Source organism: Mesoplodon mirus (genome assembly GCF_964341445.2).
Source record: "Mesoplodon mirus genome assembly, chromosome: 5".
In the NCBI taxonomy this organism is placed as follows: domain Eukaryota; kingdom Metazoa; phylum Chordata; class Mammalia; order Artiodactyla; family Ziphiidae; genus Mesoplodon; species Mesoplodon mirus.
The window spans coordinates 13,503,114-13,518,196 of NC_138980.1; the positions used below are offsets into that span (position 1 = coordinate 13,503,114).

Genomic DNA, 15,083 nt, shown 5'->3' on the forward strand with positions numbered 1-15,083 from the left:
TCCCGATCCCGCTCTCTAAATGCCAGGGGCCTGCAGGGTGGTGTTGGGTAAGGTGATGTACACCTTTAGAGCTTGGCTGGCACAGTAGCCCGTAATAAGACCTGGTGGTGTTCTTTCTTCACACCAAAGCGGTTGGCTTTTCATTGTCTGTCCCTTTCCTTTCATGACCTCTCCTCCTTTTTTTTGCCTGGCACCTCAGTTTATAGGTTAGCTTTTCACAGTTAACATGTTGTTCTCATCGAAACCTGAGCTGGTTGATTCAGGCAAAATTCCATGGCAAGAAAAAGGATCAATACAGAGCCTTGGGTTGGTGTGAAGACTCAGGATGTCCTCAAAACAGACATTCCCAATACTTGATCTAACTCCCTAGCACTCAGCCAGACATCCTGGTGGAAAGCCTTATCCGTAAATTGGTCTCCAGAGGACCAGCAGAGTGAATTCAAGAATGCAAAGCATATTGCTGTATTCATACAGCATATGTCCTGTACAATATTTGTCATGTGTGTTTACCTTTATTTACTTAGATTTCCTTTAAGGTTGTCAGCAGCTGTGTCCAGTGTGTGGGAGGGTTTTGCTTCTCAATTTCTCCTTTCAGAGTACTTAGCTGAAAATACAATCAGCTCTCAGCAGAAGTTTCAGCGTGGGCAGATATTCCTCTTAGGCCGCAGTAGGTGATCAGATAACACAGGAGCGTAGGGGTGTGAATACTGATAGATCTTCTGCTTTAGCCTGGGGGCCTGGAGCTCAGGCAGACTTTGCTACCCTCTACCTGCGAATAACTAGCATTCACAGAGGCATTGCTACATACCAGGCACTGTGATAAGTAGGATGCATTACTGTTATTTTCCCCATTTTTACAAAGGGGGAAACTAAACCTTTGTCAAGTGAAACAACTTTCCCAGGGTCATAAAGTTAGTATATGGCAGAGATGGGGTTTGATTTCAGGTTCCAGTCCCGCTTATTAAACACTTCACTCTAATGCCTGTACATTAAAAAAAAATCCTCCAGTTTATTTCTCATTTAAAAAATGAGGCTAATAACCACTCCCGTCAAATTCTGGGAAGATTCGTAATTATTTTTTAAATTTAAAGAAATTGCAATTACCTTTTTGTTCGAAAAGACTGGTCCCATTAATTAATATCTAGTTGAGCAAAATCCAAGGATTTAACGTAATCCTCTTTTTGTTGGATTTTGAAACTTTTCTGAAAAATAAAATAAGTAAGAAACACTTTGCTCAAAGAAACACAAAGGAAGAGCAGAGGGTTTTTATCTGAAAGGGAAATTGGGTTTCACAAATGTATAGACCATGCTTTGAAGTCATTTTTATCCAACTACCTGTTGGAGAACTTTTTAACCTCAGCCTCATTTTTTAAAACACTGATGTGCTTGCCTTCGACGCTGCCGAAGGACAAATTAGAAGGAACAGTTAATGGGAAAGCAGACCTCTTATCTCGTTTCTGAACCATTTGTACTTCCGACGCTGCCATCCTTTCGTGTCACACCCAACCAGGCTGAACAGACGCACTTATCAAAGATGAATATATAGGCAGGAATTTGGGGGCAGAAATGGAGAGGTAACTGTGGGGCACAGTGATAATTTGCAGTTTCATCTATGAGGGAAGTTAGGGGGAGTTCAGTTGACTGACTATTGCAAATTGCTAAGGAAGCCTGTGGGAGGCTTGTCTTTCTCTACTTGCAGAAATAAATATTACTGCCTGATTAAGTGTCGGGCAGCACACTTAAACGTTCCTGTTTGATGTTGGTGGGAACAGTCCCCTTTAGGGGTATCGATTTGTCCTCCTGCTCCTAGGAAGAGCAGGGTCGGAAGATAGAGTAGGTTAGATAGACTTGTCCTTGGCTCACTTTGGGGTCTCAACGGCCTTGCTCAGGATGACCCATAGCAGAGAAGCTAATAGGCTGGGCTCTGAGATCAAACTGACAGCAGTCAAATCCCACCCTCCCCTCCTATTAGCTGTGTGATCTTGGGCAAGTTTACATGTCTATGAAAGAGGAATAATAATCTCTTTCTTGTGGGGTTGCTGTTTATACAAAATGGTAGGTGTAAGGCACCTGGTATGTAGTAAATACTCAACAACAGGAAGGAGGTAACATTTAGGAAAAGCAGACCAACTTCAGGTTGAAGCCATGGAAAGGATCTGAGGGGGTCAAACAGACAATCCAGCGGGGGTACCTAAAGCAAGTTCAAGAAGTAAAAATGCTCCGATGCAGGGCTGAGAAACCTCTGCTCTTCTGAGACCAGCCAGTTTACAGGGCTGGAGGTAGGGCATGGGGGGCAGTGCTGTGTAGTGGTTAAGACATGACCTCTGGGGCCAGGCATCCAGGCGGAAAGCCCAGCTCAGCCCGGATTAGCAGGATGACCTGGAGCGAATTACATAATCTCTCTACGCCTAGGAGACTCTGTCTGAAAATGAGACCAGCAGTGGCACCTTACTCTTGTGAATGCCACCTGAGGTAATTGACATGACAGGTGTTCATTGAAGTTCACTATTACCAGAAAGGTAGAGCCGTCGCAGGCTTGGTTACTGCCTCGTGGACACCAACTGGCATCTTCCCATGATAAGAGCAACCTTGTCAGCCTAAAGCACTTCCTGGCTCCCGAAATGCGTTCACACCCCTGGTGTCATTTATTCCTCAGATGATTCCTACGAGGTAAACAAGACCTGTGTTTGGAGCCGGATTTTTCCTCCTGCTGAAGTGTGTCCACCAAGGCCACGTCGGCATTAAAGTTTCCAGGCTTCCTTCTACTGACCTGAAGCCAATTAGGGGCCCTCGTTGTTAACAGGGAGCCATGGGGGTGGGCAATGGGGAAAATTACTGAATAGGTTCACTGGAGACAAGCACAAATCTATATTTTCCCGAAAACCGGCCCTGTCCCTGGTCACAGTGCTCTTTCTACACACCCAGCGACATTTGGTTTTATCTCTGAAGTGTTGAGAGGGAGGGAGCTGTCTTAGGTCTTTCTCAGAATAATACTGAGACTGTTTTCTCCAGCTTTAGGCAATCAAAAATTTTCATCATCAAGATAGTTTTGTGGGATTCAGCTGCATGCTGTACAGCAGCTTTACTTTCACCAGAGATACATGTGCATTTTCAGTTTTTATAAGCTATGTGGAATTCAGCTGAGCTACAGAAATGCTAAGCCCATCATTGTCACTAGATATAAATCTTAGGAGACTGGAAGCCATCTAGGTTGTTACAGCGGGAACACTGGGCAAAGAGTTAGAGGGTCTGAAATGTAGTCCGGGCGTTGGTACCTTTTGGGGCAAGTGACGTAACCTCTCAAGGTCTCAGTTTACTCAGTTTTGAAATGGGGATAATGACGGTAATCATCAGAGGTGGTTGTGAGGAGTGAATTAAGTGAGGCAGTTCGTGTAAAGGGCTTAGCATAATGCTGGACACAAAGCACTCTCTAAATGGTTAGGACAACTTTGGAAGCATGTTTTTAGTTCAGCACCCCAAGAAGTTCTGAAAGGCTCCATACCATTGAAAATTAAGAGAGTTGTATGTCTTCCCTCATTTGCAGTTCCCTGGTTGTCCTTGTTTTTTCAGAGATAAGTTTTGAAAGGATGCTGTAGCCTTATTTTCAAATGGGTTTGATCTGGTCATATGTAGCATCAGTCAATATTGAAACTGAACTTATTCTTTCCCTATAGCTCAGAAGTACAGAGGGACAGAATTATCCTTCCCACAGCTTAGCTTGCTTTCCCAGGGGCCCAGAGTGGCCAGCTTTGGTCCTTCAGCCTGGTGGGAAATCCACTGGAGAATCTGATGGACTCTAGTGAGAGTCATGGATTCTCTCACCATAAAAGTGCCCAGAGGCACACAGTTTTGTAGTTTGGGGGCTTGGGGCTGCAAAACCAATCCTCATGTCCCTAGATCTCTAAAGACTTGAGGTTGCAATCTCTTGTTCTGGTATAAAAACTGAACTTAGGCCCCTTCTGAGTGACCCTGCCTTAGATCTTGTTTTGGGGCCAAACAACTAGAATGAACACGAGGTAGAATTAGGGGTTGGCATACTCTATTGCAAGGTAATTCCTTGTTACTCTGAGGGTGATTTTTTAAGAATAAATACCCTATGTAGATATGCTTGCTCTGTGCTCACCCTCTCTCAGAATGTCCTTCCTGTGTTTCTGCTCAAAGCCAACTTGGAACCTTTCTTCAAGATGTTCAACTGTCATCACCTCCAAGAAATATTCCCTGAGTCTTTAGGGGACACTGAAGTGTCCTTTCTCTGTGCTCCATAGTGTTATATAGTCAGCCCTCTGTATCTGCAGGTTCTGCATCTGCAGGTGCAGAAGTTTGACTGTACTACACTGTTTACACTGTTTTATATAAGGGACGTGAGCATCTGTGGATTTTTTTTTTTAATCAGTGGCAGGGAAGGGAGGGCCCTGGAACCAAGCCCCTGTGGATACCAAGTGACAACTGGATACATATATCTGTCATCACTTCACATTGCCTAGTGATTTGTCTGCTCATATAATGACTCCTACACTGCACTGTGAGCCCTCATGTCAGGTTTACTCTCTGACTCATGCCTGTATCCCAGTGCTTAGCATGGGCCTGGTACCTGGAAGATGCTCCCTAACTGTGGGCTCCTTTAGCCCCCTCTGCCCATGTGTCTGTCTGAAACCCAAGCTCCCTCCCCTTCCCCAGCTCCCGCCAGCACCTGGGTGTGTTAGCATCAGAAATCCATCAGAACGGGCTGCTGCTTGGCTGATCTGAGCCTGTTTGGTAACTTTGTGCAATTCAGATGTAGGAAACAAATAGAATTAATAAGACTGGCAGCGCGCAGCAACTCCAAGGCTGGTTACCATTGACAATAGGGCAGCCACATCAGCTCCTACTGCGCTCCAGTGGTTTCCAGAATGCAAGTAATAGAATTTCTATAGTTAAGCAGCTGTCGCTCCCAGGGCCGGGCACATTCATGTATAAATCCGTAATGTAGAAGGGTACCTGGCAGAAGGCTTAAAGAAGGCAGGGTTATCCCAGGCCCTGTGGCCAGGCTTGGCCTCGGGACCAAAATTGCCCAAGCATAGAAAATGGCAATTCTATAGTGTTGTCTCTCTTTTCATTTTTCTTGGGTCAGAATGCAATTTGCGTGGGAGCTGGGGACAAACCTATGAATGAATATCGGTCCGTCGTGTACTATCAAGTCAAACAGCCACGGTGGATGGAAACAGTCAAGGTAATAATAATAATGATGATGATGATAATAGTTGGGGGACTCTAAGACTCCCTAAGATCTGAAGCAGTAGCCTAGCATGTCTCTGGTGGTGTGTCAGGCAGTGGAAATAGTGGCCCAGTGGGCGAACGCCCGGTTCTCTTGATCACCCTTCACCGGCCCAGCAGCTAGCCACCATGGCATTGTCAGATGATCTTGTGGACTGTGCCCAAGCCATCAGGTTGTGTCGTTCTGCTCAGCAGTGAGGAGTGACAGAGCTTGGGAGCAAATGTGAGGCTATAAAAAGCTATTTAATGCCTGGTAGATACCCTGTTGGGAGGGTACCTCAGATGGAATATTTGCATTACCAGATTGTCACACTAAAGTAGAAGGGAATATCGTGCATTGGAAGTGGAGTTTGGAATTAATTTAGTGGACAGTGAAGCTTGATCACAGCTTCAAATGTCTCTGCCTTGTAATTAATAGCAGTCTTCACTCACTCTGTGCTCTGAACCCAAACTGAAGATATTCATAAGACTTCCCTTTCAGAGGTAGCTCTTCAAACCTCAGTGGTTCTTGGGTTGTCACCCATATTCCTGTTTTCCTCAGTGGGTCTCCCTGTACTCACTCTCTTAAAAGTGATGACCTACCCAACTTTGGGGTCAGAGAGCTGTTGGACCAGGTGGTTTTCTCTTCTCTGTGCTCTCTTGTACCCCAGTTATATCTCTTTGCTAGCCCTCATCACATGGTGATAATTATGTGTTGCCCTGTGTGGGCCATGAGCTCTTTGAGTGGGACCCTGCCTTATGTCAGCATGGCCCGTGCTTCACATGATTGTAGCTTATAGTATTGATTCAATATGCAGTGAAAGAATGAATTGGACAACAGCTGCCCATGTGACTCTCAGTTCTTGTGCTCTGAGACACACAAACAAGTGGTGGACCTCTTTGGGCTCAAATTTCATTTTCTGGAGCAGAAAGTATCCACAGAAAATCTGAGTGGTTTTCTCACAGGTAGCTAAGCTTCTCTGTCTGGGCCTGAATTGTATAATAACAGGGATTGCTGTGGGGCTTTGGGAGGTGGGATAGTCCAGAGACAGGCCAAAAGCACCTCAGTCAAGGGTACAGCAGACCACTCACTGGACAGTGAAACTGGGTGACCAAGGGGTGATTGTCTTGGCCCAGTGTCCTTGGAGGAAAAACCAAAGATGGGAATGAGGCTTAGGATTTTCCCGAATATGATTGGATTCAAGCATTTTTATTAATTTACATAAATGACAGTCCCCCAGCAAGCCCCCTAATGGGCACTGTTAATTTTCTAAGCCCTGCTGCAACTGCCCAAACTCCTAGAGTGTGTAAGGAAAATGTGCACTGTGCAGTTTGCAGCGCATTAAATCCTGCGCTAAAGTTATGTGACTTTTATATCAATTTGGGGGGATTCGTTTTTCCTCACTATAATTTACAGATCTCTTTTCATTGGCTGGGAATGCAATTTGCCAAATGGATTACATTTGGTACTTTATTTTCTCTTCATAGCCAGTTCTTATGTAACGTATTTACAGTTCATCAGGCTTGATGGCTGGGTAATAAATCAGCACGCAGCACTCTAAGTTAAATGGTCAGGCTGCCTTTTGCGGGGGGTGGGGCGGGGTGGAGTGGGGAGGGCTCTTTAACTCATGGTCTCCTGAGCTCTGGTTTCTGCCTATTGAGGTGGCCGTCCCTATCGAAGACATGCAGAGGATCCACCTGCGATTCATGTTTCGACATCGGTCATCTCTGGAATGTGAGTGCCCAACCAAATGGCATCTCTGCAAAACCCCTAAGGGGAGAGGGGTGGGATCACTGGGTGGCCCAAGTATCATTTTTTTTCCCCTGACCTCAACAATGCTATTTTCAGCTAAGGATAAAGGAGAAAAGAACTTTGCCATGTCCTATGTGAAGCTGATGAAGGAAGATGGGACCACTCTGCATGACGGATGCCATGACTTGGTTGTCCTAAAGGTACCGTGAGCTGGGATGAACTCTGCAGTGGGGAGCATGCAGGAAGTGAAGGGGAGATGGCAGGATGGCTTGGTAATTAAGAGCAGGGACCTCAGAGTCACACACATAGGGGCTTCCCAGGTGTGAGGCCTTGTACAAAGTCTTAACTTCTCTGGGCCTCCGTGTCCTCATCTGTGAGCTCTCAGTGAGTAATTGTGAGGATTATATGAGTCAGTGCATGTAAACATGACATTGATGGGTACATGGAATTCTCAGTAAATGGAAGGTTATTGTTACATACAGAGTGGACTTTGACTCTGTTAAGACACCTGTGGGATGTACAGAAGACCAGCAAGAAATATTTGAGAGATTCCTCACTGTAGCTAATGGAAAAAATATCACAATTTAGGGTCCCGATCCTGCTGTTGACTAAATTGGAGTCATCTCACATGTCTTGCTGAGTCTCTATTTCCTTTTCCTTAAGTGGTGATGGCCATGTTTATGACCATAAGATGACCCACGCAAAAGGACCATGTAAAAGAGTATAGATGGCAGCTGCTGTTATTTTTACGTCATGAGACTTGCACTGTTCTCTAGAAGTGGGGAAGTATTTTCCTGATCTTATATGCGTGCTTTCCCACAACCACTCCCGTGACAGTGGCGTGTCTCTAGCTAGCCCCTGGCTGGAGGCAAAGGGTATGGCTATGAAACGGGGCAAGCCCAAGTGGTCAGCACAGGGATCAAACCCTTGCCTTTGACTTTCTCAGCACTGGAGGCTGGAGTTGCCCTTTTGCCTGTGGTCTGCATGACAAACACAGCCTCACCAAAGCTTCATAACATGGTACTACTCTTCTCTGAGTCTCTTTGGCTTTTCCAGAACACCCCTTTTCCTTCCGTACAGGCTCTGTTTTCTCATTTTTGACGCATCAAGGTAGTTCTTGGTTTAAAAGGTTGTGAACGCACTGGGGGCAGAGTCCCAGCTGCAGTCAGTTTTCAATTTAGTCACCCTCCTTAAGCCTCAGTCTCCTTATCTGTAAACTGGAGATGATAACAGTATACACAACAGTAACAACTGTTGTGAGGCTTAAATGACATGAACTAAGGCATACAAAGAACTTAGTGCAGCATCTAGTGCAGAGTAAGGGCTCAGTAAATCTTGACTGCTGTAATGCCTACCTCTAGCCATTCATTTCAGCATGCCAAGGGACTTATGTGTCTGTCATTTTACTAAGTGTTCTATATGCATTATGCCATCTGGTCTGCTCCAGATTTCTAGAATTAGGTAATATGATTAATTCTCAGTTGAATCCTGAGAAGAACGAGACACAGAGAGACCAAGGAATGTATCCAAATGACACAGGCATGGAAATGGTAGAAGAGGGTCTAAATACCATCACTTTCGGAATCTAGTGCCTTTGCTGTTAACTTCTTTAAGCTGATTCCTTATCCTGCTGGTGGGCGTGTTTGTGTTAAGATCTTATAAAACTTAGAATGAATTAAAATATCCTGTTGGCGAATCTTCAGTTCCCTCTGTGCCATTAATGAAGTCCACAGAGCCTTCAGGTGGTGGATCAACCCCTTTCCCATTAACGTAACCTTGGGTTCTCGCCTATTTTGTGGAAAAACAGCCCTACCTTACCAGCTGATGTTCACTGCTCCTCTTACGATGTCCCTCACTGTTGCTGATCCTCTCTACCTACAGTGTGTAATCTGGCCACTGCAAACTCTGTGTAGCATTGGGTGCATACCCTTGGCTTGGGGAAGTAACCAAGGTGTTGTTTCCAGGGGGACAGCAAGAAGATGGAGGATGCCAGTGCTTACCTGACTCTTCCTTCTTACCGACACCATGTGGAAAACAAGGGGGCTACCTTGAGTCGAAGCTCCAGCAGTGTTGGGGGGCTCTCTGTCAGCTCCCGGGATGTATTCTCCATTTCTACGCTGGTGTGCTCCACAAAGCTCACCCAGAATGGTATCGGAAACATTGATAGCTCTGTGTGTGTGTGTGTGTGTGTGTGTGTGTGTGTGTGTTTATGTGTGGGCAGGCCAGGGGAGGTCCTGATACAGACAGTTTAGACCAGTAATAGTAATTTTGCTTGTCTGGACTCTATTTTAGTGGGTTTGCTGGGTTTGCTGAAGTGGCGTATGAAGCCACAACTGCTACAGGAGAATTTAGAAAAATTGAAGATTGTCGATGGAGAAGAAGTAGTAAAGGTCAGTGGGGCTTCATTTTGCCTGTATGCATCCACCAGTGACAGAGCTTTAAATCATGGGTGGCTTCAGGGGAGAGATGCAGTGCTGAGGGAGATAGGACAACTTTGCTTCTGACAATGGGATACAGTGTCCCAAGTCAGCATTAGAAGCCTTTATTGGTAAATCTGGGGGATGATAAGGTTCAGTGATGCTGAATCTTGAGCAGGAGAAAAGTATGGTTGTGCTCAGTCTCTGGAAATAGATCAACTTTGGTGTAGATCCTAGTACAACTGCTTGCCAACTTTATGGGATAGTATTATCAATATGACATATTTTGCAGGGTTGTGAGCATTCAAGATGATAAATATTTAAAAATTAACTCAGCAAGTCTCTTACACATAATGCACAATAATTGAACTAACACTTATGAAAATGTACAAAGTTCAACAAATAGTAACTATTATTTATTTTTGTTGTTGTAAGTTGCTATAGTAGTATGAGCTCTTAGTATTATCTACATGTTGCTGTTAGAAATAAAAAGTATTCTTGGTCTCTGCTGCTTCGAGAATGTTATGTATTAAGCATGAGGAAAGGAAAGACATCAGAGCTCACGTTTTAGGTGAAACAAGCAGAAAACAATGCAAATGTCAGACATATTGTTGTGTCCACATGGTGGTGGAGAATATAGTGTCTGAAGCGCAGATCTAATGAAAGCAACTGTCTCTCCAGCACTATGAATTGGGACAAGTGTTTCCCAGAGGTCCTGGTGATCTTGTTTCCATTGGGAACCTGGTACAGCTAGAAACTCTGAGATTGAACATCCTTATGTAGTAGCTCTGTGTTTCGACTATAGGAAATATTGACCCATCTCTTAGGAGGGAGGGGTATCAAATTTTAGTTAATTGCCCATACATGGAGAAGCAATGGTCGAATTTCCAGATCAGTGCTTTAACTGCACTGTTGACCCACCTACCTGGTTCAACAATGGCAGGGAAATTCCCCAGACATCCTTTTATAAGGCCTGTCACCTTTGGCAGCCTGGAAAAGTCATCTGAAAGGGCATTCTGTTCTCTCCCTTTTGCATTCTTTTTTTCTTTTTTTTAGAAAAAAGTTATTATTGATGTATACTCTACATATAGTAACATATGTACGGAGCACTTATCTTAAGAGTACAGTTCAGTGTATTTTTACACATGTACACAACTGTGTACCCACCACCTAGGTCAAGATACAGAACATTTTTAGCATTGCAGTAGGTTCCCTCTTACCCCTTCTCTGTTAGTAACCTATTCGGGGGTAACCACTAAGCTGACTACCATCATTATAGATGGGGTTTTTGCCTGTTCTTGAATTTCATAAGAAGAGAGTGGTAATGAATAAACATTTCTGTGTCTGACTTATCTTACCCTGCACAATGCTCACAAGAGTTATATTCGTCATTCCACATTGAAGTAGTTTGCTCTTTCTTTTATTGCTGTGGAGTATTCTATAATGTGAAAATGCCACCCTATACTTATCCACTCTGCTGAAGATGGACAACTGGGTTGCTCCAAGTTCTGGCTCTTGTGAGTAAAGTACCTGGCCCTCCTGAACATGGCACGTGGTGGATGTGTGCCCTCATTCTCTTGGGTAAGCACTGATGAGTGGGACTGCTGGGTCACCAACACTCTTTCTTACAAGACCTTCATTATTTTTCCCAGTTTCTCCAGGATACTCTGGATGCCCTCTTCAACATCATGATGGAACATTCTCAAAGTAATGAGTATGACATCCTCGTCTTTGATGCTTTGGTAAGAGAGAGGGGGCCAGTGTTTAGTGACATTAGGCATTAACGTGTGTCTCACTGTGAGAACACAGAGAACTTATGGCCCACATGGCCCTTTTCATGAATTTTTTGGAGGCATTGTAACATTTGGCAACCAGACCAATGAACGAGTTGCTGTTTCCCTTCGTTTGCTTCGAGTTCATTTGAAAGTATGGGCAGGGTGATTAAAAGGGGAGTGTTTAAGTGCTGATGGTGGATTGGCCCTGGTTGAAAGTACATGAAGCTGGATACCGTGAATAGTCGCTTTGGCTTTCCATGAATGCGGGGAGTGAGTCCTTGGCCAGGCTGTAAAGTACCCAAAATGTTTCCTAACCCTTTTTTTACCTTCCTCCTGCTCAGTCTCCAACTCAGCAGTTGTTACACTCCTCCTGCCCACCCCAGAACATTTTAGAGGGGGTGGTACACCAGGCAGATCTGTCTCCTTTCCACCTTTCGAAATGGTCTGTTCTTCCTCTTGTCCCAACTCACATCTTCTCAATGTCATGTCAAAATAAACATTAAAAAAATCTGCATTAAGGTATCAGTGACCAATAAAGTATGAATGTGTCAACCCTTTGTGTCAGTGACATTTACATTTTTATAGAGCTTACTTGGAGACAACTGTGACTTAATCCAGTGCTTCCCAAGAGGGCCTCCTAGAAAGCTGTGTCTAAGGAAAAATACTTCCTGACGAAAAGATCCTTTGATTAAAGAACTTAGGGAAGTGTTGACCATTGCATGACTCTCTTGGAGATTTACAACGCACATAAGCATATGGAAGACTCTGATAAGGCCTGCAATAAAGAAGGCAGTCTAAGGTTTTGATAACTTGAGATTTCTCAAGCTTATCTGATCGTGAAACCCTTTAGCATACTTCGTGAAATACTTTTGAGGCGGGGTACTACCTTAATGAAAAGGACTGAAGCTATATTAGTGACCTAATTCCTGGGCAAAAGAATTTGATAGGGATTCAGTTATGCCATGTGAATACAGCTTCCTGTCCTGGGTCTGCCCACAAAACACTGATTCCTTGCTTCTTCCTCAAGATCTACATAATAGGACTCATTGCCGACCGGAAATTCCAGCATTTCAACACCGTTCTGGAGGCTTACATTCAACAGCATTTCAGTGCTACCCTAGCTTACAAGTAAGTAACTGTGTACTTCCTGCTTGCCCTGCCAGGATGCCTAGGGCACAAAAATTTGAGTAGTTTCTTTTGGTCACCAGCCTGTGTGAGTTCTACCTTTTTTGACGAAACCCAATCTGGCTGTGTTATTTGGATTAAATAAAAATATGCAAACTCATAGGTTGGTATGAATATTTTATGGTGGCAGAAGTACATGGAAGTGTTTGCTCATTCATTCATTCATTTAGTCAGTCAGTCCGTCAGCTATCATTTATTGAACAGCTACTTGCGATACACACTGGGATTCAAAGGCTAGAGAGAAGGAAGTGCATATGACAGGTAGCTCAGTACAGCTTGTGTATAGAGAACTGAGGGTTAGAGATCAGAGATGATGCTGGAAAAGTTGGTGGAGGCCCGTTTGTGAAGGGACCTGGAAAAGCAGGCCAAGTAGTTCGAAGTCTACCCTGCTGGTAATAAAGAAACATGGTCAGTTTCCAGGCAACGGAGTTCCATGATATTACAAGAACATTTTCTGTGGGAAGAAGAAGCTGAAAAGAACATTATCACCACCATCATCCCTCCTCACATCCTCACTGTGACTAGTTTTCCCAGTCAAAATATTTTTTTCTCACTACTTTTTCCTTTGCTGGCTTTTTATGGACAGGAAATACTTATTCACTCCCTGTATTAAACATATATTTTTAGGCAGAATTATTTTTATGGTGTAAATGACTAAGTGAGCTTGGCTATACCATCACCTCTAACCTTTGATTGAATGCCTTATAATTTAGTAAACAAACTAATTACCATGCTGTGGGCTGAAAAGAGATGTATTTTGAAAATATAATCCTTTATTCAGGAAATTGATGATGGTGCTGAAGACTTACTTGGATACCTCCAGCAGAGGAGAGCAATGTGAGCCAATTTTAAGAACGCTGAAAGCTTTGGAATATGTGTTCAAGTTCATTGTTCGGTCAAGGACATTATTTTCACAGTGAGTACTAGTTATGTAAGAGTGATTGATTAGCTCTGCAATTCCTCTGGGGTACAGCAGTATTGTGCCATTGGAGAAACTCTTACAAAATTATAACCAGCTGCTGATCAAAAACAGCTTAAAATTCCAACTTAGAGAGTTATGAATAGGTAATAATTGTTCCAAGTTCATTTGGGGAAAAAAAGAAGAAATCTTCATATGTTGAAGAGTTATGTCTCCTCCAGTGACTATGATTTGTGATTTGAGGCTCTTCTGCATTTCATCTAACATTCTTCATTTGATTTGAGATATGATGAAAACCTTCCAGGAATCTGTATTCCATGGGGATGGGGAAGCAGAACTCAGAGAATTTGACATTTATTTGGCTCTAGGAGGATGCACATGACAGATGAGCAGGTATTTGCAGCTGATCCTCCTGTCCGTGAAATCCTAGTGGCCAAAAAGTGAGCTGACATTTTAGAGCACCTAAGAGATTTGATATTCGATGGTCAGCATCACAGAGGTTAGCTACCCGTTTAAAAGGCTTTAGAGGTGGAGTCATTCCAATGCAACCTGCAAAATAACAATTTATGTGTCTCCTGGCTACAAGGTAGAGTTAGGCAGGGAATTGGTTGTGTGTGTGACCAGGTTGGTTGTGTGTGACGGGAAATAAGCATACAGGAAATGTATTGTCCGGATTCTTATCGGTGCAAAGGAAGAGCATGCAGCTCAAGCTGACTCGGGGAAATAGGACTTTATTTTATTTCGCATTATTGAAAAATCTTGGGGGTACTTAGCCTTCGGTACGGCTGGATCCAGATACTTAGTGTCGTTCGGGTAGTCTCTGTCTCTCTAGATCTTGGGTCTGCTCTCCTTTTGTTGGCTGCCTTCTGAGGCAAGTTTTCCAATGGGGAAGGCACTGGGAAACTCAGATTCATATTCTACTAGCTTAAGCAACTCTAGGTTCCCTGTTGTTCGACCAAAATCCTATGCCAAGAACTATCTTGGGTCATGTGCTAAGGTCTTGAACAGTGTGACCAGGAGAATGAATATGCAGATTGTGTACTTATGGTCACATGTTCCCCTCTGGAGCCATGGGTCAGGTCAGCAAGTTATGGTGTGAACTTGTTTACTTGAAGGGATGGTTTCTCAAAAAAAAAAAAAAAAAAAGTAGAAGTCCGTAAATCATCATTCTGATCAAGACATTGGATGAGTTATGAAAGCTTCATACTCAGAGGCAGCTGAAATGGGTAATTATTTGAGATTCTCCTTTGTAGGAGAATTCTTTGATATTTCAGTTGATGAATAGAAAGAGATGAGTGTCTTGAACCATGTCACAAAACATATGTCACTTAGGCTATTCTAAAGGTGAAATACCTGTTTCGATTCCTCTCTTTTGTCAGATAGTCAAGGCAGAGACTGTGTATTGAAGTCTTAGGGGTATTCTTGAACTTGAAAGGATATTTGAATTATTTGAAAACCAGTAAGAGACAATTATGGGTCTTCCTAAGAGTTGAACTCTTGGAGAGGTTCAAGGATTCAAACGTTGTAATTCCAGATTAGGCAATGATATCTTATCCCATCTCCAAGCGAGAACTTCATATCTACAAGAACATATCTTTTCCATGTATCATATCTTATGCCTCAGTTTGTCCTTTTAATTTATTTCTCTTTCCTCCCTCCGCCCATTCCTTATTTCTTTCCTTCCTCCCTCCCTCTCTTCCTTTCCTTCCTTCCTCCTTGTCTTACCTCTCTTAGTCTTCGTCTCTTTCCTCCACTGGAACAAAGAGCATTTGTACATCTGCTTTCTTCTTTTCTACCTGAGG

At 43.6% G+C, this 15,083-nt stretch overlaps 1 protein-coding gene across 1 annotated transcript in view; it reads left to right on the plus strand.

Annotated features, from left to right (window-relative positions):
* DOCK2 (dedicator of cytokinesis 2) overlaps window positions 1–15,083 on the plus strand; it is a 417,518-nt gene that overhangs the window by 57,578 nt on the left and 344,857 nt on the right. Inside the window, exons 15-22 of the mRNA XM_082621317.1 lie at window positions 5,111–5,209; window positions 6,895–6,967; window positions 7,082–7,185; window positions 8,950–9,133; window positions 9,278–9,375; window positions 11,055–11,144; window positions 12,205–12,305; window positions 13,144–13,278. Coding sequence (XP_082477443.1) covers window positions 5,111–5,209; window positions 6,895–6,967; window positions 7,082–7,185; window positions 8,950–9,133; window positions 9,278–9,375; window positions 11,055–11,144; window positions 12,205–12,305; window positions 13,144–13,278 — 884 coding nt within the window. The remainder of the gene's footprint in view (window positions 1–5,110; window positions 5,210–6,894; window positions 6,968–7,081; window positions 7,186–8,949; window positions 9,134–9,277; window positions 9,376–11,054; window positions 11,145–12,204; window positions 12,306–13,143; window positions 13,279–15,083) is intronic.